This window comes from Pithys albifrons, chromosome 7 (assembly GCF_047495875.1).
Source record: "Pithys albifrons albifrons isolate INPA30051 chromosome 7, PitAlb_v1, whole genome shotgun sequence".
NCBI lineage: Eukaryota > Metazoa > Chordata > Aves > Passeriformes > Thamnophilidae > Pithys > Pithys albifrons.
The window spans coordinates 22488749-22513362 of record NC_092464.1 but is presented as its reverse complement, the minus strand read 5'-3'; the positions used below and the strand labels follow the sequence as shown (position 1 = coordinate 22513362).

The 24614-nt window shown below is 37.6% G+C and overlaps 1 protein-coding gene across 7 annotated transcripts in view; it reads right to left on the bottom strand.

Annotated features, from left to right (window-relative positions):
* Positions 1-24614, bottom strand: part of ADAM22 (ADAM metallopeptidase domain 22) — a 133102-nt gene that overhangs the window by 38019 nt on the left and 70469 nt on the right. For all 7 annotated transcript variants that reach the window (XM_071560570.1, XM_071560564.1, XM_071560565.1 and 4 more), the window contains exons 5-15: positions 23307-23389; positions 19671-19734; positions 18993-19062; positions 14669-14739; positions 14101-14175; positions 11463-11534; positions 10284-10450; positions 8372-8456; positions 7851-7941; positions 4728-4779; positions 2768-2867 (exon numbers count right to left, since the gene is read on the bottom strand). In XM_071560570.1, coding sequence (XP_071416671.1) covers positions 2768-2867; positions 4728-4779; positions 7851-7941; positions 8372-8456; positions 10284-10450; positions 11463-11534; positions 14101-14175; positions 14669-14739; positions 18993-19062; positions 19671-19734; positions 23307-23389 — 930 coding nt within the window. The remainder of the gene's footprint in view (positions 1-2767; positions 2868-4727; positions 4780-7850; positions 7942-8371; positions 8457-10283; positions 10451-11462; positions 11535-14100; positions 14176-14668; positions 14740-18992; positions 19063-19670; positions 19735-23306; positions 23390-24614) is intronic.

Genomic DNA, 24614 nt, shown 5'->3' with positions numbered 1-24614 from the left:
AGGGTCAGTTTTACAGCAAATTCAGTTTGAGCAGAAGTTGCAATGAAAAACAAAAGGTGTGACAAAAAAGGAAGAAAATTAATATGATGCTTCATTATCTTCATAGTGGTTGCAATTGCTGTTCTGGAATTCCAGTGATGAGGACTAAAAAGTTAAAGCCTGCACTATAACTTCAGAAGGAACAGCCATAAAAATTTGTCCTTTGGTAGTATGTGGCTTAGACATGCATGGAAAGGCAAGAGGCAGAGGGTTTTTTGTCAGTTTTTAATGTAGTTGGAATTTTCTTTCCCTTTTCCTCTCCCACAGTAGGGAATTTTCAGCAGTTTTCTGTAAGCATGTATCACAGGCAGATGAGGGAGTATAGCTGGTAAGGCTTCCTCCCTTTCCTTTCAGCCTTCCTGCTGAACTGTAACTTAAAATATCTATATACATTTGTGTGCTATCCTCCCTTCTAATGGACACTGGGAGTCTGTTCTTTCCAGTTACATTGTTTCCATTTTTCTGAAATTTCTACAGGTAACTCCTTTAACAGAATACTTTTTTTTTTCCCTCTGGCTATAAGAAAACATAATAACAGCTTCTATTACATAAATGAGAATATAAATGTGCCACCAGATTAAAATTTTGCAGATTGTCCTCCGAGTTCTCCTATTGAAATAGAAATTTGACTGCAGCATGAAATGTGTATGTAGCATTTAACATAAACTGTATGCAAGCAATAAGTCGTTAAAAGTGCTTGTTTCCTATTTATTTTTCCAGACAATCTGAACTTCTTCAGTATCTCCAGGTGTGGTGCACAACAGAGACAAGGAGACAGCAGTAACAGAGCATCCTGCCTTGAAAGGGCCTTGAGGGGAAGCCATATGAGGACCAGCTGAGGTCACTTGCTTTGTTCAGCCTGGAGGAGCCTGAAGGAAGACTAGAGGGAATGGTCTGAAGTTGTATCAGGGGAGGTTTAGGTTGGATATTAGGAAAAGGTTCTTCACCAAGAGGGTGGGCACTGGAACAGGCTCCCCAGGGAAGTGGTCACAACACCAAGCCTGACAGTTCAAGGAGCATTTGGATGATAATCTCAGGCACATGGTGTGACTCTTGGGGATGGTCCTGTGCAGGACTAAGGGTTCCACTTGATGATCCTTGTGGGTCCCTTCCAACTCAACAGATTCTGGGATTCTGTGAAAATACTGGGCCTATTTGCTGCAGTACATAGGGGCAGCTAAATATGAAAAAACAAAACCAAAAATAATAAAACATTAAAAGGAGACCTATGTTCAATCTGCTCCAGCAGTCATTGCTGTAATTTTCGGGATCATAGCTGATCTAACAGTGGACAAAGCAAGAGTAAGTTTGTGTTTAATTATCGCTGCTATGAAACACGTTTTTGTGAATTAGACAGATATCCACTGACAACATTTAAACCAACCCAACCACAATACACAAAAGAGTCTAAATCATCCTGGCTTCTACTTGTAACTAACTTCCACATTTCCTGATGCCATTTAAAAAAAAAAATTGTAAGTGCTGCCAAACTAAATTGAGAGCAGGGTAAATGTTGTGGGGTTTTTTTCAAATGACAGATGTGGAAATGAACATAATCACTAAAACAAGACCAAGTAAGACACCTTACACTATGTGAACAATTCACTCAGAAAAGAAATAAATCCGTCAGTATTTCTCTCCACTTTCAACGAGATGGAAAAAAGCAAATTTCTAAAATGTAGCTGCATTTTCAATGAGAAATCTTATATTTTATTAATGAATTGCATAGCTTTCTCTCCACTTTGAATAGTAAATTCTTCCATGAAAAGAGATCTTTAAGAGAGAAGCAGGCCCAGTTTGTCCAGATTTGATGCCTTCTCTTCCCCTCTCTAACATTTATTGAAACTGTGGTTGTCAGAAGATGCACTATTTCTCAGGGGCACTCGAAGGAATGTGCATCACTCCTGAATTGACTTTCTTTTCTTCTACATCTGTGACCATCTCAGCTATCAAGTCTTTTTTCCATACTGGACTGTCTTTCCACCTTAGTCTCTTTCCTTTGTTTGTTGAAAGACAGACATTAAGTAGAGGTTAATATAAATTATATATAGAAAAGAGTCAAGACCATTATCCTGATTGCTTTATATTAGAACATGTGCTTCAGTAAATGGAGCAGGAATATACTGAAATACTGCTGCAAATCCTCCATTGCAGAAGCCCTTGAATCCTAGTTGGAGTTTCTTTGGCCTTGCTTTGTTTTTATCTCCCTCAAATGACTGGTAGTAGAGCAGAGTACTGCCTGAAGAGGGTACAGAAGCCATTTCTTCATCTTGGGACAGATGTGAAATAAAACCAATCCTACTTCAGCCTCCAGAGATTTGTACCAAAAGACATCAATTCAATGCAAATTAGAATTCAAGCTGGGCAAAACTTTACCAAGACACTTGAAACCTCAGTAAATGCTGTCAGTTGTAATACAGAACATAATACAATACAATAATGTAATACAAATATATAATGCAAAAGTGTATTTTATTTACAACATTCAGAACAAATTGCAGGAGGGGTGGTACTATGACAAAGGTTGTGGGACTGTTTGACATGAAACCACTTTATTAAAATTTTATTTAAATATCATTTCTAAAACAATCTACTCAGACACATATATTACCAGAACAGTTAGAAGCTTGAAAGAACCAGAAACATCAAAATTACAGGTGTTTCCTCCAACATTATAATTTTCCTGCAATAGAATAGAAATAATGCTTAGCAATAAGGTAATGCTTACTTTAGTTGGTTTATTGAAAAGGCAGGCTCCACCTCCATTGTTTAAAAATTCGTGATACTCTTCAATATCACACTCTGAGAACTTGCTTGGAAGATAGTACCTGACAGACATAAGGTAGCAGGATTACTTTCTCTAGTGCTTTTTACACTGTATTTTCTTTTTTCAAAATAGAAGAAATATTATATGTTAGAAAAAGTATAAAAGCATGCTGTTCAGAATCAGTGACTGTCTCTTTATAAGTCTAATTTGAAAATCCTTTCAGTAAATAACAAGGAAATTTCAACAATTATACAGAGTTCATGGAAGTGAAAGGTCTAGAACATTTCATTAAATTTTTTACATGCCAAACACCACAAGTCTTATGACACAGTGTGTAGTTCTCACAAGTGTGACTTGTTTCACTAACAGGCCTGATCTCAGAAAAACTTTTATTTCCTCCCATATGTACTGCAGGAGAAAAAGACTGCTCATAGTTTGTTTCCATCTCAGAGGAAATTGTTCTCTTGGTCTATGGAATTTTTATATAATAGAGTTCTGCCATTTTAAAAATGTTTCTAACAAATACCACCTAATATTTCAGCTTCCCCCTATCATGTGTCTCAGTCAGTAAAGTTCAACTGAGTACAGAGCATAAACCTGAGGCACAGTGCCCCACCTAAAACCAATGTGATGTAGAGAATCTGTGCATGGATCCTTTCCATGGAGAAATAATTTTTCCCAGAGCAGCTTCAGTGATCTTTATATTCAGGTCCACAGTCCCAAAAGCACTTATGGTCCAAGCAGACTGTGGAGTTTCAAGGGCTTTCCTTTATCAGCTCATCACTGGATAAAAAAATATGAGCTGAAGTGCTATTCTGCACTGCTGGTAGTGGTAATTGGCCTTTTCCATCTCTAATGTTTATGATTTAGGTCTAAACACTACAGAGATTGTGGAATTCACAAATATTCATCAATGAGATAGGTAAATACAAGGCTTTTTTTGTGTACCTAATTATTTGAAAGGTTTGGACTTCAGATAAAGAATTTAAAGACCCTTAGATAAGAAAACATTTTTATAAGAATCAAAAGTGCTTCTCAGATTGGCTTTTTCATGTACTAAGAATCAGAAAAATCCTACTAAGAATGTAGGATTCCTACATACTGAGTATGGAGGATTCTTACCAAGGTGGAAAAGGCACACATTCACATTTTCGAAGACCTTTGAAAGAAATATACTTCTTTGTTCAAAATTTTTTTCTGAGAACAAAGCCATTGTGAAAATTTGCAGATCCATTTGAAATTAATTAAAAACCTGGAACACTGTCTATATCTAAAACTGGACTACAGTTTAATTCATAAACATGGTAAAAGACAGGCCTGTAATAAGAATTAAGGCCTGTACACACATGTTAGAAAGCATCAAATTTCATCCAGAAGCAAAAATTTGCTGCTTCACTAGTTGTCAGATAAAATCTCTCCAGTGACATTACATGTGGGCAAAATTATACTCAGCCTACAAGTGCAGTTTTTTTCTAAAAATATCACACAAATTGGGGGATAAAAAATGATAGATACAAATGAAAGATTCCAACAGAAACATTGAAAGTGAGACATACTTCAGAAATTTGATTTTACTATTGATTTTACTATTTCAAGAATTAGGGTGTGTCACTGTTTGCTCCCATAGCTCAATAGGCTACACATGCTTCTGCTTCTTTGCAATGACCTAGCTTGACTGTTGAGCCCTGTGCTTTGCAGGTTAAATCTGCGTTCACCATAAATCCTCATTTATCCTCTCATTAACTCACTTACTGTCACATTTCTTTGAAGGTGTCTGTGTATGGTATATAGGTAATACCTTACTTTCTGAAAAATGAGTCTCCAAAAATATTCTACTGAACCACATAAGGCAAACATTTTCACATCTTTCCTTTATGTCACTGTATGAAGAATATGACTTTCCTCTAATGAAATGCCTTACCCCATATCTCCCATTATGCATCCAGACCACATGTCCTCACACTTACACTCACCTGACAAAAAAAAAAGATAAAATCAAAAGTTACATCTTAAGTCTTGTGAGTCCAAAATAATAAATGTCTTATCACAACGCCCACGCTGCACTCAATTCCATTTCATATTTTAATAAAAGTTGAAATGAATAATCTCCTGGTTTATTGCACACCTTAGTTTAAGAGTATCAGCGCACGCTGCCAAACTTTTTCTAAAATCTATACATGTTTCTATGTAATCCTGAGCTTTTAAAATATCATGTTTTTCTTTCCTTCTCTTTAAAGTGAAGTCAGAGGAAACTGCAGTGTCAGCCTTCAGCACTTGCAAATCATGAGTCAGCTCTGCTATCTTCCCCTGTTGTGTGATGATATTCAATTTCCAAATTTTCTGAGTAAAAAAAAGGAATAATTTTAACCCTTCTTCTACTTTTTAGTTCTCTTCTTCAACTACGTTAATGTGACTGGGGAAATCTTTACTTGAAAAAAACCCTAACAATAATGCAGACAAAAAAAAAGCATAAAATGGTCATTAAACACAAGGCAATATAGCAGGATCTATCAATTCTTCCTCTGCTTCCTTCCTCCCTCCCTTCCCCATGCAGCTGCCTGGCTGGCAGAGGGCAGTCCTCCCTTCTGCCCTGCCAGCCTGCCTGGGATCACTTTGCCCTGGTCTCAGTCCCTCACTTTCAAAACTGTGTCTTGCTCTTATTTCAGGTAGAAATGCTTTGCACTTACACGTTCTGTAACTTGCCTTACTGTACACATGAACATCACTTTATTGCTTCCTTTTTAAAAGTACAATTAGAAAGGAAAGAAGGCTCTGTCCAACAGTTGAATTCTCTCTCCCTACCAAAAGAGTGTCCTGTCCCTCTCAGCCACAGAGAAAGGGAATCACCCTTATTATAATTTTCACTTTTACCCTGCCTCTGTATCAGCTCAAAAATATGCAGCTGGAAAACAAATATTGAACATGTCTGTAGCATAGAGCATCCATCCTACATTTCTGAGTATTTTTAAAAATAGAATTACATAATCTGCAAAAATCTTTAAATGTAGATGTATCCCTCATTATATACTGTCTTTACAATGTCAGAAAACAAAATCCACCTCAGCAGAGTTCTATTACTCAAATAGTAATTTATCTTTTTTAAATGTAAGCCAATAAGTATGTATGATCCAATAAGTAAACACCCCATCATCTAAATTGCTTCAAAACTGTATTTTTATTTTAATTATATCAAGTTGGGACTTCATATAACATAGAAGCAAGAAGGGTGAGGTGCTTGTTATGGGCAAGATGGTAAAGATTTGAGTTAAAGCATCGCACATAAACAGGGGCTAGTAAGAAATTGAATAACAAGGTTACAGCAGAGAAATGGTAGCAGTAGGATGGCAAATACAAGAGATTTGTGTAATCCACAAGTAGAACCAGCCATTTGGGTAATCTACAAGAGGAAATCAATCTAGGAAAACAGAAAGTTATACTACCAAAACTGTTCTGTATTAAGTGGACTCTTATCATCCCCAGGTCTAATAAAGTATGTTTCCATCTTTGTGCCATAAGATGGCAGCCATTTGGTCTGTGGATGGGACACTAATCTCCTTGAAATGAATGGAAGTGGCAGACAGCGTAATGGTTTATTTTGAATAAAATGGTGACACCAGTGTTGGCAGAAATTATGAGCAGGGGGACAACACAGCATTTAGCTACGTGAAAATTAATGATATCACAGAATCACAAAATATGCTGAGTTAGAAGTTGGACTCACAAGTCCAACTCTTAGCCCTGCACAGGACCATCTCCAAGAGTCACACCATAAACCCCAGAACATCATCCAAGCATTTCTTGAACTCTCTCAGGCTTGGTGCTGTGATTGCTTCCCTGGGGAGCCTATTCCAGTGCCCAACCACTCTCTGGGGGAAGAATCTTTTGCTAATATTCAACCTAAACCTTCCCTGACACAACTTCAAGCCATTCCCTCGGGTCCTGTCACAAGTCACCACAGAGAAGAGATCAGTGCCTGCCCCTCCTCTTCCCCTCTCAAAGAAGTTGTAACTGCAATGAGGTCTCCCCTCAGTCTCCTCTTCTCCAGGTTAAACAGACCAAGTGCCCTCAGCTGCTCCTCATACAGCTTCTCCTCAGTCCCTTCACCACTTTTGTTGCCCTCCTTTGGACATTCTCTAAGAGCTTAATATCTTTCTTATATTGAGGTGCCCAAAACTGCACACAATATTCAAGCTGAGGCCTCCCCAGTGCAGAGCAGAGCAGGAACAATCCCCTCCCTCAACCAGCTGGTGATGCTGTGCCTGATGCCCCCAGGACAGGGTTGGCCCCCCTGGTTGCCAGGGCACTGCTGACATATATTCAACTTCCCATTGACCAGGACTCCCAGGTCCCTTTCTCTGGCACTGCTTTCCGGCATCTCATTCCCCAGTCTGTCCATACATCCAGGGTTGTCCCATCCCAGGTGCAGAATCCAGCACTTTCCCTTGTTGAACTTCACATGGTTGGTGCTTGCCCACCCCCTAATTTGTCAAGGTCTCTGCAGAGCCTCCCTGCCTTCAAGGGAATCATTTGTGTCACCTGCAAACTTCCTTAGTATCCCTTCCAGTCCAGCATCCAAGTCATTTATCATGGAGCCCTGCAGAACCCCACTACTGACAGGTCACCAATCTGATGTCACCCCATTCACTGTGACCCTCTGTGCTGGACCTGTGAATCAATTGCTCATCCACTGTATGATGTGTTTATCCAGCCATGTGCTACACATTTTGTCCAAAAAGATATTGTGAGAGATTGTATTGAAAGTTTTACTGAAATCCAAAAATATTACATCAACTGGCTTCCTTGGATCAACTAGGTAGGTTACCTTGTTGTAAAAGGAAATCAGGTTTAATAAGTAGGACCTTCCTCTCATGAAGCCATGATGGCTGTGACCATGTCTGTCCCTTCTCATGTTATTAAAAGAAATAAAAATGTTCAACATTGTGAGAAACAGAATGGAGAAATACATATCAAAAAGATTTTGATAAGAACCTCCACCTTTTAAGATTTTTCTCTTGAGACAGAGTGAAAAAATAAATACCCTTACCACTTAGAAGTTTTCTTCTGTCTGAGAAAATGCCAATGTTTTGGGCCAAGGTCTGTGCCAGGGTAACTGCCATCAAGTCTGGCTTGCCAAACTGAAAGAAAGAAGAAAGTAATCAGTTACAGATTCAAGTGAAGCTTTTATCATTTCAAGGCAATAAAAGGCAAAATCAGATGGACAGTGTTAAAGTTCTTACTTTGGGATACCTAGATAATGGGCAAGTGAGGAAAACTAAACATTTGTTTATGGGCAAGTTAAGTAAGAGAAAGTCTGTTTCTTTCATGCCATTGTGGCTGCCAACATGAATGACAGGATACTGCAGAACTTGCTGAAATATGTATTTGAATCTATATCTGACTTTATTCATCCATCAGTCTTCACTGAGATGTCCCTTCTATGGAGCTGCACTAAGATTCTGAATCAGTAAAGAAAGAGAAAAATATTTTGAGGAACATGTCTGCACTGATAAATCCTGTGCAGATAAATTTCCACCCCTTTTTGCTCATACCAGTATCCCCACCTACCTCATTCACACCTCCGCCTTTAAGCAAGGAGCAGATTCCACCAGTGTGGGCTATACCACTTCGACTGCTCTGAAATCGACTCCCCCTTTGACAAAGAGGAAAAAAAGAAGGAAGTTTAACCTTCTCAGTCCATGAGCTTTGCATCTACCTATTTCAGTATCTACCCTTCTGATTTCCAAATGACAAGCTGGCATTTGCAAATGCTGGTTGCCACCATACTGTGAAATGTGCAAAAACAAAATGGGAAAAACAGATAATCGCTCACAAACCTCACATGGCAAATTAGCTCCAGAAAAGTTTTACCATCTTCCCTCCTCCTTCTGACTACCTAATATAAGAAAGCATTAGAAGGGGACTATTTTGACAGACCACCTGGATCTCACCAGCCCATTGTTTCTTGACATACTACTACAGCGAGTGACTTCTGCTGGCAGGTGCTACAGGAAGAGTGCAGGAGAGGTTGTCATGCTGCCAATGCAGGGGGACTAGCAAACTGACGTATGTCTAATTGGGCAATGCTGATGTGGCAAAACTCCTAGGAAGATGCATTAGCAGAAGATGCAGAGATAGGTGAAAACTCCCTGGAACTACAGCCAGTCTCATCCAAGAAATAGATGCACTCTAAGCCTAAATCTAATCACCTCTTTGGTGCTGACCATATCATCAGCATGAATGACTGGAGACAAAACGTAGTCTGCTATACTTGAGACTACTGATCCATCCAAACTCCAGCAAATTATTCTTCTCAAAAAAAAAAAAGAAAAATATCAAGAAGCAAAACACTACCATCACACCAGCTAACCTCACCTCCCGACTTAGCCACATCTCACTCACACACACAATTTCAGAAACTGCTATTTCTAAACCATCTGTGAATGCAATACTTCAAGCATCACTTGTGATGGTGCTACAGATAGCACTGGAAGTTGCATTACAGGCCAGACTGGACTCTCTTTTAGCCTAGTTAATCCACACACATTCCTAAGAACAAGACTTCCCCCCAAACACCTTACAATGTCACCAGAGAATATAAACAAAGGATCTAAGAAAACATGATTCCCATTTAACAGATGTAGGTCTGAGACATGGAGAAACCAAAATCTGCAAGCACCACTTGCAGCTTTCTTCATGGCAGAAATCAATGACAGTAATTAAGCATGTGCAAAAATTCTGACAGAGTGATACTGGGCTTCGGTATCCTGGAACCATTTTGGAGTCATGTAAAAGTGAGGCTATTCATATAGAATCCTAAAACAGTCAGCAGAGAGAAAAAAGGACTCCAAAAGACATTTATTTGGCCTGTCTCATGTGGTTCAAAATACTTTTTATTATATCAATCTTATTTTCAAAAAAAATTAAGATATTTAGAGAAAATAACATTCCTCTTATCTTACTTTTATGGCTCAAGTATCTTGGGAGAACAAACTGTTTTGAGACTCTGAAACAATTCAGTAATCCTGCAGCATGCAGGTCATTCAGCAAAGTAAAGCAGACCATAGTGCACTTAAGCAGGAAACCTCACTGGTTTCAAAACCAACATTCCACTTTTAAATAATACAACAGGGCTGTCTGTGCTCTACTCCTGAAGAAGCCAACCTCTGGGCTGGAACCATGCATGACCTTCCAGGTATCTGCACTTGCAGAGTAGGTAATTGCACAGAATAACAAAGGGTTACAGCACATGCACCTCAGTCTTAGTATGTTAAATCTAAAGTGAGAGTCCAACCTCCACTTGCACTGGCAGGCAGTTTGTGCATTATCTTTTCCCCACCCTGCTATCCAAAACATTATTTTCTGAACTATTGTGGATTACACACACAACAGAAAGAAGATATATGAGCCACTTGTGAAAAACAACCCCCAAAGAAAGAAAAAAAAACCCAGTAATAAAATATCACATGAAGTTACGTACGAAAAAAGGTGAACTGCATCACTTTTCTCTCTGATAAAATCCCTCCTATATTTCATAAACTCACGTAGGGTTACCAAGGGATTTTCAGATATGGTGAACTTGTTATCAGTAGCCCAGGTTTCCATGGCAACCAATACTATCCTGGTGTTAAGTTGTTCTTTATATATCTAGTACATTAAGAGAATGAACAAATACATTATGTCAAATAGAACAAAGGTGAGTTTTACCCTTTTTTGTAATAGCTTGCATTCGTACACAAATAAATAATTAGCTTCTTCTAGCATAATTTAGATTCTCCCAGGTGATTTTATCTGCCCTAAAACCAACTAATAAACACGAAAACAAAGTAAAATTTAAATTTTAGGCCTCATTCTTCAATCAGCTCTCTTAGTCTGCAAAAAGATCCCCTGCAGGTCCTACACAGGCAGAGGGCCATAGAAGGAAGATTAGATTTTTGAAAAATTACTACAGAACCATTACAAATAGACCAAAGACTTGGAATTAATGGGTCTTTTATAATGTCCAGCTCACCCCAGTGACACGCAAGGGCTCTCTTATACCAAACAGTGATCTACAAAACCATATTTTTTCCTATTATACACGTCTGCAGGAATATTTAACCTCATGCTGGCTGAATCATGAAAAAGGAATTTTTCAAAAATTGTTTCAATGCTGCGGGTTAACACTTCACTCCAAATACCTTCATGCATTTTTTAGCAACATTTTAGTGGGCTGAGGTGCAAGAGTCAGCAGCTCATTCCATTTAGCATCATAAATATAATCCACATAGTCCACCAATATCTCTCTATTCTAACTCCTTTAATCAAATGAACTTTTCTTGGAAAAATTTCAGTGCACTCTAATTTCAGATTTTGAGTTTAAAGTTGCCAACACAGGGATCCTGTGTTAAAAACTGTCATATCTAAGGTGCTCTTTAAAACCCAGATTCAAGGGACTGATCCAGCGGGATACTTAAATATTTGAAGTCACAAAAAATCTCTAATATTTTCCATTACACAATAGGCTTTAGAGGTGGCTGACTGTGGTTCTACATGAAAATTTGTGATCTTCACATACACTATTACTGATATACCATGAACTGACAACTCCTACATATATCAACAGGAGAAACATATGACTTATCACATGTAAAAGAACATTTAACTGAGTGATACTTACTAAATCTGCCATGTTCACAACTGATTTAGCATAGCTATTAGTATGCCCAACTGACAAGCGGTGCTTTTTGCACTATGAAACAAACACAGACAAGTTACATATGCAGAATTCAGAAAAATCAGCCCCATTAAGAAAAAAAACTGAAATAAAAAGCAACTACATCAACAGTAAAACCCCTCTGCAAAGTTTGGTCTCCTGTGTTGAATGTAATGATAAAAAGTGATAGTAGAAAATTGTCCAGCTGTCGTGTGGATCTATTAATTCTTGTTTGGAAAGTACTCTAAGTACTGGGAAATGCTATAGGAACAGACACATATTGTTATTCCCTTATTATGTTTATTGTATGGCAATTTTAAAGCTAATCACAAATGCCAATGCAGACATTAGCAACAAAAGCTTCTATAGTTGAGACTCCTTTAGAGGTGTTATCTCAGAAGTGCCTGTATCCATTTTTTAATCTAACAGACTTCTTTTGTTTCCTCTCTTCAATTCTCTCTCTTAAGAAGTTTTCTGGCTTTCTTCCAGTATAGTTCCACACTGTCATAATGCTACAGTAACTGGTTCAAACCACTTCAAAATGCAGACTACAATGGCACCTTTACTGAAATTGGTCATGCAGCACTATAAAGATGACACTGAAAACAGCTGTACAGGTACTCCTATTTACAGGAAAAAAACACTTATGCATGAACACAAGAGGTATGAAAGTCACAAATATCTTAGAGTAATTTAGGACAAAATGGACGAGGTTTTTCAGAAATGTTTAACTATCTTGTGCCCCACGATGCCTGATTTTGGAGTGAAAGTTGTCTGTGTTTTCTGGAAGTTAGGATTTTTTAGTGGGCAAGAAGTGTCCAGCAACTAGCAGGTGAGAAAGGTGTGCTTTCAAGAAGGAATGGGGGGAAAAACACCAAAAATAAGGAAGTTACACTTACTAATAAAAAACTCAAACAACCAAAAAAGAGAAGAACAGGACTGTGAGCCTAAAAATTACAGAAATAACTAAATGAAAAATCTGAAATTTAAATGGAAAATGAAACACTGGAACAAAGGGAAATAAGTATACTACTCAAGTCTCTATTGCAACTAAACCCTCCAACTTTAGGATACTTAAGAGACACTGGACACCTACTGAAATATTTTCAGTATACTAATTTATAAGTCCATGAGGATTTTAAAAGTTTTATTCCCCAACTGGAAGCAATGGTTGGACAAGCAGCTGAGAGGGCAGACAGGAGGGCACTGCACCCCAGGCAGTGATGAGTCAGTCCCCAGGACCAGAGGAAGAAGCATGAGTTTCATTGTGCCCTCTGGGTTTGCCTGGTGAGGGTGAATGGCAAAACCAGCTCCAACTCTGCAGAGTGTCAGCTCCATACAGACTGCACCCAGAGTGAGGCACTGACTGCACATACAGAGGGTATTCTAAATATACATGTGCACTAGCCCAGGCAACAGGGAAAGGGACCAGCCCAGAGCGTATGATACTTTCTTCTTCCAGGAGGAAACTATTTGACTTCGTTGTTCATGGACATTCACTGGCGTTTGCTTCAGAGAATAAACTCCTAAGTAGACTGACTGTTGTAGTAGCTGTAATTAACCAAAATCAGGAAACATGGTCCTTGCAGAAAATCTGCCCGAACAGATAAGGTCGCCAGGGGAAAGTTGCTGCTTCATGTCTTTAGGATCAAACACAGTTACACTAATTTAGGGAATATGCATACAGTATTTTTGGTTTTAATCCTAGAATTTATAGATGTGCTCACCAAACTGAGCTGATGGAAGAGTATTCTGCCCAAGGACAGTGACACATTCCTTGTACACTTTGATGTCTGTTTTTGCCAATTTGGGTATTGCTTCAGAGAACTGTTCCATATTACAGAAAGAGTAGACAAGATTTATAGCAATATTTTGATTTTGAAAGCCATAAAGGGTCATAAAATCATGTAATGGCACCAGTCAGATAGGCACCACCAGTCTTAATTTAATCCAGTTATTTCAAGATGGGATTCTGTTGTTTGTGTTTGACACTACCTTTGAAGACTCCAAGTGATGAACTCCTCACAATTTCCTTTGATATTTCCTTCATTAATTAACCATCTTCACTGACATAAATCTGTGCCTTCTCCATTTGAATGAGTCTGTTTTTCTTTAATACACTAATCTTCATTATGTCTCTTTGCACTACATTAAAGAGCCTATTTATTTCTCTCAGAGAAAGTATTCAAGTTTAACTAAATAATTTTCTCTATATTGATTTGAATGTATCAAAAAAATGTAGTGACTATTCATTTCCCCATTGTCAACAGCTGCTGCACAATTGCAGTATTGCACTATTGATTGCTGAGTGGTTGTAACTAAGATAAGTGCTCAAGAAAGCCAGAAAGAAAATCATCAGCTTGAGTCACGCTGACTTTATGACCCTTCTTTCTGATACTCAGGCCTAGTGGTATTCTTGCTGTAATTACCTAAACAAATACCAGAAACAACTTCCTCAGTGATTAATGAGATCAGAATTTTTTCTATTAAGGGCTTACTGAATGTATTCTGGCCCTATATTGTTCTTTATTCTTATCCCTCATGCATCAATTAAAGATGGTGCAAATTACAATTGTAAGATGTTGAAGTGTGTCAGTCTTACCATTAGATGATCATTTACAATCATTAACTCAATGTATTTTGTTTCTTCTTCAACTTTACGTGGAATCTGACGAACCTATGGAGAGAATGTAACCCTAAGAGAGTCTTACAATACAGAGAGAGTGTAAGTGGTAACAAACACCTGCTCTCAGTGACTCCTCCACTTTAATAAACAGAGAATGAACTCTCAGTTTAGAATATTCATTTTGAATCAAGATAAAGTGAGATAAATTAGATACTTGTCATCATTATAATATAAAATAGTATGTGTTTCATTAGCGGAAGTTTCTGATAAAACTCTATATTCAAAATGAGAGAAAATATTTTAGTTATTCATTTGCTATTTAGCAGGATTTCACAATTAAATACCTATTCAGGCAGGCAATGTCCAAGAGAACCCAACAATGTTTAGCCCACATTAGATACCTCTTTTTGTAATAAGTGTATTGATATAGAGACCTTGTCCCAAACCAGCACAAGCAGCAGGACTCCATCTGGACAAATAAGCTCAGCAGACATGAAATAAACTTGATGGCATATTACTTATAAGCAAGCATATTGGCACATACCTGCCTTTTCCTTCTTTTGTGTCTTGGCTTTACAACAAAATCCTGTGATGTAGTATTCATCTGCCAGAACTCTAAGCAGAAAACACAAACAAATACATTGAATATTTACAATACAGTCCAACAATTAGTGACCCTGACACCATGTGACAGTAGTATGGCATTCTTCAGCATATCAAATGTGCCAACAACTCATTTTTTACTTTCCAGCTAGAAAGCAGGCAATGTTACAGATACTTCCCAGTAACAGGGCTCTTATTAAAAACTACTAGGGATAATCTGTGCCTGTTGAAACAGATGATCTGTGGGTGTCACACTTCTGAAAGCACAACAGATGTTCTATGCCAAAACTTCACCAACACTGGGCGTGAAATATTATTAGCACAGTGCTTCCATGGAGTGGATCACATTTGCATGAATCCAGCAACCATTGACAGAGTCCTTGCAAAAGCTACCTAAATTAATAAGGAGAGTATGGAAGGCAGAATTAATGCTTTAAGACGATTATATTCACAAAGTAAAATATGTCAGAGTTGGGAGAAACCTCATAAGATTTTGGCAATGCTCACTTATCAATACAATATTCCTCTCTGCTAATCCCACTGTGTCTTTAATATCTTAAACCTCTAATCATATGCACCAAGTAGCTTATTCTTTTGCCAAATCCCTTTCACCAATCTATTACTAGCCACTCATGCAAAAGGACACATTATAAATCAAGCAGAAGACAATAGTTGCTCTCACCCTTTTTAATGTGCAGGAAGTATTTTTCCATCTTTAATCTTAAATTCATAGTCCCTGCCTCTCTTTTCCCTATACAAGAGAAATCCCTTCCCTTATCTTGTATACTTGTGTTTGTTATTCACATAATCCCAAGATCTTTCTTTGAGACATGTTAATTAAATGTTTGCAGTTGCTTCATTTGTAATATTTCCTTTTCCTTTACTACTTTCCCTCCTTTGTGCTTTCTGTAGCTTTGGACATCCCTTCTATCTTCAGGAACTGAAAACTGTTTTTAGTATTCCAGGATGATTTTACCAGTCCTGTAGAGAAGCAGACAGTAGTATAGGACTGCGCAAATTAAGGGACTTCCAGTTCATATACCTTTGCACACAACATGTGGCTGTGTTACAAAATTCGGAATAATTCAGTTTCACTGGTGAGACAGGAAAGTTTCTCAAAACTCCACTTTCCCCCCCTCCCTGATGTATATTAAGTGAAATTCCTAAATGAGGTTCAAAAATAGGGTTAAAAATAATGCTGATAGGAATTTAACAGGGCTGCCGTATCAACAAAATCTTAAAACACAAAGCTGAGTTACACACCTGAGAAAATACTGCCAGGCCAAAATGTTAATCTTAACCAGGAGTGGCTAATTACTGATCAGACAAACCAGGAAGGCAAAGCATGATGGACTGGTACCATCTTGGCTGAATCTTGGGGACTATACTGTTGTTTCGCTATGTGAAGTTTGCAGAAACCTTTTTATGGAGTGACCTGGGCAATCAGAGGCCCTCTGCTTAAAAATGTTTACTGTTACACCAGTGCACTTGAGCATTTTCTTTACAAAAAAACCCAAAAATAAATTAAATAATACCCAAGGCTCCCTATTTATATCTTAAAGACCTGCAGACTCCTCAATTTTCAATGATGAGAAACTAAATCTTGAAAACTTTCTTACAATGTAGTTTTAAATTATGCTTTACATATGTTAATTAATTTAGAGTGTGTCCTAGTGCCACACAACTGGATCTCAACCTGTCATTTTTGGTTTAATAATGTGAAACTGGTAAAAATAACACTTTTCAACCAATAAAATAGTAAATTACAATATGTATATAGGGTACCTTTACCAGCAAACATGATTGTTTTAGCCGCCATCGGAAGTCAGCCATCTCCAGAAGGACATGATGCAGCCATTAACGTTAAACACGCATTAACACTGGGTTATAACTCACAAGCTGGATGAATTCACGCAGGGTGCATTTCCAGCCAAGGGCCTTCAGGCAAAAGAACATGACCAGCAAAATCACAGGAAATGCTGATAGTTGAGAAAGCCTAACAGATATTTTGATGGGAATAGATTACCTTGAAAAGCTGTAATGAGGATTCACAGTGATAGAATCATTTTGGTTTGAAAAGACTGCTAAAATCATCGAGTCCAACCATAACCCTAATGCTGCCAAGTCCAATTAAACCATGCCCCTAAGGGCCACACCTACACATTTTTCAGGTGACCTCAAAAAAAAAAAAACAAAAAAGAAGAAAAAGACATCTGTTATGCATTATTTGAAAAACAGCACCTTTGATAACATAGTGTTACCCAAGGCCGCATCTAAGGTCTCCCAGATTTTGAGGAAAAATACAGTCTAGCAGATACAAAATCAAATGCTCTAAGCATGCTAAGTGATTCATCCAAACTTTTATTATTTAAAATCCTCATTACCCCTCAGACTATTACAAAGTACAGTGCAAAAAAATTGTTAAGTCTCTTCTGCAATATCTTGCTTTTTTTTTACTACCCAAGGAGCAAAAGAATGTAAAAAGTACATTTGTATCAATGATAGCAATACTGTGATATAACAGTGTGAACTTTTGCTATCACTGATATCGAGTAATCCCTATTACTTGAATTTTTTCCCTTTCTAACATCAATATTGAAGCTGATGATACATCCAGTTCATTCCTAATGCAGTGCTGAGTGGAAATCTTAGCTTATACACACACATTTTTAAAGATAAGAGGAAAACCTTGGCTTTAAGGACGATTTCCTTAGGCTGGTCAAATTGATAAATTATGAAAGTAATAAGGAATATAAGAAATATTGATGACGTATCCTATCACAGTGTTTGCCACTACTAATAATAATTCTGCTGTAATGTTTTTTAAAAAATCAATCACAACAACAGTATTAGCAATTAATTTTAAATATTATTTAAAGAAAAAAAAAGACAAATCAAGACAACAGTCAGCACTCCCCAGCACTGGAAGGGAAGAGGCAGGACCAACCAGAGACACTGGTGGGACTCTCATTCTTTGTAGCTATGGCTATGCATGAAGGATGACTTAAAGACAGACAAAGTGAATAAACACCCACAAAAAAAAATGTGGGATTCCTAATGAGGATGTAATATAATACATCTACTGATATTTTAACTACAAACCTCAGAAACACCTTTTCAACCAATTTTACAGAAACAAGCATGTGAGAGAGCAGACTGTGGGTTAAAGTTTATTTCTCCATAGAGTGTATCCTAGACATAAAGATTCCTTCTTCAGAACCAAAATTAAGGTGGACCCAGTTGTAGTAATTTCCCTTGTTTTTTTCCTCATTAGTTCTCTGAATGATTCTACTTTGCTTAACAACTAGCAAATCTGCACACACTGTGCATCCATGTGCAGTGCTCAGCACCATTAGATCTCAGATTCAACTGTTACCATAGGACATAAAGGTTTTAACAAGATGACCTGATATCTGTAACTCTCCTGAAGAAATTAGTCTAGGAGTGGTTTCTACCAAAACAGCTGTGTCTATGAAAAAAAAGCATTACTTATCTAGGATACACATTGTAGAGTAGGAAAATACATCTGTAAAACTGGCAAATCCTTGACAGAATGGGGATATGTCATAAATGCTGCAATTTTAGCTTCAATTAACAAGCCAGCTTCTCAGAAGGAAACTCATTTTGTTTAAAAATCTCTTCTCCCTCCACACAAAATATGAACTGTTCATGGGCATTCATCAATAAAAGCACTTGAAACCAATTCTGCCTCCAAATTCATTGGCACTGAAATGCATCCCTTTAATTAAAGCCAGTACTGTGAAAGATGCTGATTGGACTGGAGATGAGAGTCACTGAACACAGACGACATTTGGCAAGTTCTGGTCTCCCATGCTTGGGAGTGCACCATGGTACTTACCCTGAATCTCAAAACAGGAAAAATTCATGAAGAATTATCAACCACTGGCAACGTGGTATATATTTTCATCATCTTTAGGCTGCCTCAGTCCTTTCCTCTTTACGACTACTAACATATAATGCAGTCCATAGTGCACATGATTTGTTAGGAGAAACATATATCACAACATGAAGTTCTAGGAGAGATTTCATTCGTTGGATTCAGAGTTTTTTCAGCACTTCAGGTTCTTTACCAGTGCTTTCATTGTTTCAAAATTCTTTTTTTTCAGTGTTTTTTTATTTATTTGGGGGAAAATGTTACATATAAAGAAACAATACACTATCAGAAGATGATCTATAAAATACAGTTAAGAAATTTGGCTTTAGACTAAAACACTTCATAAGTCATGAATATTAAAATATCATACCAGATGGCAGGTCATCCGAAGGAAATTCAAATAACTTGGATTTGTAAACAGAGTGGAAATGGAAGTCATCCTGAAATAGTAAATAATTGCAAGTATTAAACTGGGAAAAACTAATCCATCTCATGAGCCTTAAACAGAAAATTCCAAAGGTTCTTGTTATCCAGCACATATACCAGTGAACAAGCAAGTTGCAAGGTACCACTACTCTACATTTTTCTCCTTTTCCCAGCTGTGATGTGATTGCTAAGTCCACAGTTGCTGGAAACATCTGAATATATCAGAGTGGCTGAGTACGCTTAGAGCTAAGCTTAAGAGAGGTGCCCATGGAGAGTCAATGAGAGTCACAGGAGGTGGTGCACTGGAGTCAAGGATGAATCAGCAGGAGAGTGACATAATGAACCCACAGCAGGAAGTGCTAGAGAAGGGGACAGGGCACTAACAGGCTTCTATTGCTGGCTCCAAAGGACTTTTATCACCCTCTGCTGCTGCACTGCTCTGTGGCCAAATGTTATAGGGTACACACCACTGACTGGAGGTCTACTTTTGTCTGTGATGGTGGAGTCTTACATATGAGGTAAATGAGTTAAAAATGAGGGGATGACCCTTTGGTTCCACAGCCTTATGACATGGACAACTGTAGTCAACAAACACAGCAGGACTACTGTAAGTTCTACTTACATCTGAAGTGTAGTTTTCATCTGGCTCAATAAGGTAAGTATGATTTCCATCATAGAACATCCCACTGTAAAGAGCAGGAAATGTAAATATTGATTAAGTAAACAAATAAAAGTGAAGCATGGAAGTAAGCTTAAGAAGCTCATATACTTTAAAAATTTAAATATTTAGAAAAGGAAGCAGTTAAAACTGGTTTCAGGAACTGAACACAATTCTGGATCAATTTTTTATTTCTTCACTTCAGAAAGATTTTCTCCTGTCATGAAACAGACTCTTCTTTCTTCCACAAACCTGCTCTATAACACACATAAACACCACAAAATGAACTCATTTAGCCAACTGAAAATCGAATTCAAAGCCCCCACTCCTATGCAAGAGATATCTACCTGCAACAAATAAGTAAAGGACCTGTATTTAGGGACATGATATTTGGAACATACAAATAACTTTCCCCAAATAAAAATGTTACTGAATTAAATTGAATTAACCTTAGGTTTTAGTGGGTTGTATTAACGTTTTACTCAGCATTTCATTAAAAGAAAGTGTTGATACAGGTATTACTATGTAAGAGCATAAAACCAAAGGGTATTTCTTATATCCCTGCCATTCTGATCTTCAAGAAATCTTTTTAATAATTTAGCCTTTACTGCAGTGGCATACACACATGGCTGGGATTAGGCTATATCAGCATGTCCCTTTCAAAGGGTCATTACTAAGGTCTTTAAGCTTGGCCATAAATATAAGCTGTAAGTTCAAACTTGCCACATAGCACACAACAGCAGCAAGAAAGCAAAATTATTTATTTATTTACATTACTCTTAAACATACCCAAAATAAACACTGAATTATAAACAACAAAACCAGATACTTCTCTTTTTTTCTTATGCAGATTTTTTAACAAGGAAAACTGACATTCATACAAGCAGTTTGGGTTACTGACTATATAACACACATCAAGTGTGAGCATATCTACAATATAAAGCTGTTTCACCTTTTAAATTTCCCATGCCTATTCTTTAAAAATAAATACTGTCTCCACAGCTTAAGTGAAATATTCTAGCACCTGATGAAGCTTCTTTGCTTGGGAATAACATAATGTTGGGGAATACCCTGTAGCTCTTTATCAGGCAAAACCTCCTTCCTTCTAATTGCAATTTTAGTTGAGCACAGTCTGTAAGACAAAGGTCTATCAGCAAACAGCTTCCCCTGAGACTGCTGCTCCCAGCAGCACTGACCTCTGATCAAGCCACTCAACAGTGACAATAATAATAGTCACAGCTGACCTACAGATCTGACTTGTCCACTCAAAGTATTCACAGCTCTTTTCTAAGCAGCTTCAATCAAACAACCCATGACGATGGCTGTGCTAGACATAAGGTAATAGCTAAATATGGGCTGTTTCAAAAGCCTACATTTTGATGATGTGTATTCTTCAAACAATCAAATTTGTAGCCGTGAAATTTGCAGCAGTAACGGCAGTTTTCATATTCACCACCAGGCGGCAGCAAAATCCCAGACCTGACTTCAAACCCAGGGCTGCAAGTCGCGCCTGACTATAGCGCGTTTATATCACAGCAACCATTGTGTTTTGCATTCAAAGTCTTTTCTTGTGTTAACTCATAGGAAACCGTGGTTACTGCATATCCCACAGAAAACAACAAAAAAAAAAATCCAAACAAAACGGCTCCCTCGAAGTTAAGATTGCAGAGATATCTTTGTCATTAGCAAAGTGCTTTAAGGAGAGAAGACATTCATAATTTTAACTATTTTGTCAGCCAGTCATCCAATTAATTTAACAAATAAAAGGAAGGACACAAAATAGACATTACCAACAGAAGAACTCATAATTTATATTTAAAAAACCCAACATTTTCTCACATGTATGAAAAATTCTGCTGTTACTGGCTAAAATCTTAAGGTACTAATACACAAGAGAGGAGACTGGCATGAACTTTAAGAATATGAAGCTTGTTATTCCATTAAAGTCATCTGTTCTTTCATGCACTTCCTAAAATTCATGAAAACAAAGCTCCTGGCCTGCAGACCTTATTACAAGACAACTCTCCCAAGTTTCCCTTACTCCATCAAGATGCTCCAAACTGAGACTGAAGCTAAGGAGCTCTCATTGCCCGTTAAGTTTCTATTTAATTACTTATCATTTAGATAGAACATGAGTTTAATACAGTTCAGAAAAACATTACTTTCTCAAACTGGATGCTCCAATTACCAGCCTACTAGTGAAAGCTTGTGTGAAGAATAACTCTGCTGAAACTTTATCCTAACAGAGAAAAAAAAAAAGAAAAAAAAAGAGGTGGGGAAGATACCGCTCAAGAGAAAGCTGAATTATATAATAAAAAAATGCATCATTCCTCACGTAACTAGCTATGCTAGAAAGGACCGATTTGAATATCAGCCCATTTAAGAATACAGAGCAGTAGAACAATCAGTCTTAAGAATAAAGCTACAAAAAGGGGGCAGGGAAGGACATACACAGGCCCTCCTTCATTCCTGCTTTTTCTCCAAGGAGTTCACAGGGCCCAAGACCTAATGGATCACTGCTAATGGAAGCCATGCAGTGGCTCAGGATGCATTAGGTTGCTACTATTTTTAGTCTCACTGTCCTTACTGAAATTGGGCTCAAGTTTCTTGAACTGCACAGCTGTAAATCAGACAAGTGCAAGGATGACCAGTCTTCTGCATGCACTCTCCCCCTTCCTAACAAAGAATATACAAGTATAAAAAAATATACTACTTAAATATATGTACTTGTATGGCTGATACCAGAATTACAGAATAGTTAAACAGCCTGAAAAAGATTTCCATCAGCTAAGCCCTGCTTCTGCAGAAAAAGGCAAAGCTCACATAACCTCCACACAGCTTCACTCGCTGCCATGACTTTTCAAGCTGATCTCAGTATTGAAAGTGCTGAGGTCTTGTAATTCCCAGATGCAACAGGCACTGAAGTTGCTTGATGGCTCCAAAAACCTGACTAGTATCATTCAATAGGGCCAAAAGTAGACAGGTCCAAAAGCTGTACAATGAATACACAGCTCCATGTAACCTTCAGACAATAGATGCTTTAATTACATTTTCAGTAAAATTAGGTACTTCAAAAATCACAGCAAAATTAATGCACTATTTTATATCTCTTCTTCTAGATTTTTCAGGATTTTACTATATCAAAGGTATTTTCCCATGCACACAGCTTATGGCCAGCAATTTTGTTAAAACAAAAGTGGATAGTACAAGATAAACTCTAAACTGACATTTTCTTTGTAAAGAGACTAGAAAAGAAAGATAATATACATCATTATAGCAACGAGAAAAGAACACAATTTCCAACTGGCTCACTGACATTGTTTTTATTCCTGTAGAATAAGATGTTTTCAGCTACTTCTACTCTGCTGTCTCCGTAATAACTTATGTTACAACATTATCTGGTCACTGCCGTAAGTACTCAGTTTGAAGAAAAAAAAAAAAGAAAATTTTCAAGATTGTTGAGTACTTCATATTGGTGACAAACTAGTAGGAAAATAAATAGCATTTATTTTACTATATATATTATTTTACTATAAATAACCTTGTTTTGCTTAAAAGAGTAATGAACAAAGGTCAGTAATAATGAAAAAGCAGACTTACTGTAATCCATGGCATGTTGACAAGGCAACAAATGATACAGGTTTTCCTCGAATTTTTCCCTGATAATAGCAATGTTCTCCTCCCTGAAATTGGAAATTGAGACTATAAATTCACAGGATATCCTACAGTATCATACTCCATACTGTCAAACACTGCTTTTTCCATAAACACATTTCCAAGCCACTGACATGACACCAGGAATTGAGTATCACTCACAAGCGTGTTCACTGCATCTCCTTTCAGCCATTGTTTGATTGTTTGGTACTTAGACAAACACCACCATCTTGACACTCTACATCAAATGAAGATATTTTCAGTGTGAAATCCCTGACATCCTGAGACAGAGTTCTGAGACAAATTACTCCATAACTGCTCATCTTTCTTCATTGACTAGGAAAAGAGTTGGAAGTAGGCAGCTTAGGCTCAACATCTGCTTTGCACATGGCTACATTGAACAAGATGAACTCTGCTCTGAGGGTAAAGCAATTTCCTTCTTCTGAGGAGAATGATATGTTTACCAAATAATAATCACAGAATCACAAAATATGCGGAGTTGGAAGGGACCCACAAGGATCCCTGAGTCTAGCTCTTAGCCCTGCACAGGACCATCCCCAAAAATCATGTAAATGTTCTTGAACTCTGTCAGTCTTAGTGCTTTGATCTCTTCCCTGGGGAGTTTGTTCCAGCACCAACCTTCTGGGTGAAGAGCCTTTTTCTAATATCCAACCCAAACCTCCACAACACAACTTCAGGCCATTTCCTTGGGTCCTGTCACTGATCACCATAGAGAAGATATCAGTTTTCCCCATCCTCTTCCTCTCACAAGGAAGTTATTTTTGATTTAAAAAGGAGCAAATCAGAAGTAGTCACTAGGGCTACAAAAACAATGGAAACTCTTAAGTATAACAAGGGAGTAAAGAAAGACGATGAAAAGTGGTTATTTGCCTCTTCTGCAAATAAAATTGACCAAATAAGTGACCTTTCAAAACAAATCCAGCGATCCTATTCAAAAACTCTCCCCTACTTTCACTGATATGGATGTAAGCCCTACTGCACATGCACCAAATATATTCAGTATTGTGCAAGGTCAATTATTGTATGCAAAATTAGAAAAACAATTCAAACATCCCTTAAATTCTCACTGGCTCTCTACCCCTCAGAAGAACTTACCTACTAGTGCCTTGCCAAATTCAGCTATGTTGTAATGCACTAATATTAGTTAAAGGACTATGAAGGAGATTTTCAGTACTTTTTTTTTTAATAGCATTTATTTGCATATACTTGTTTCATCAAATGTATGAGTAATGT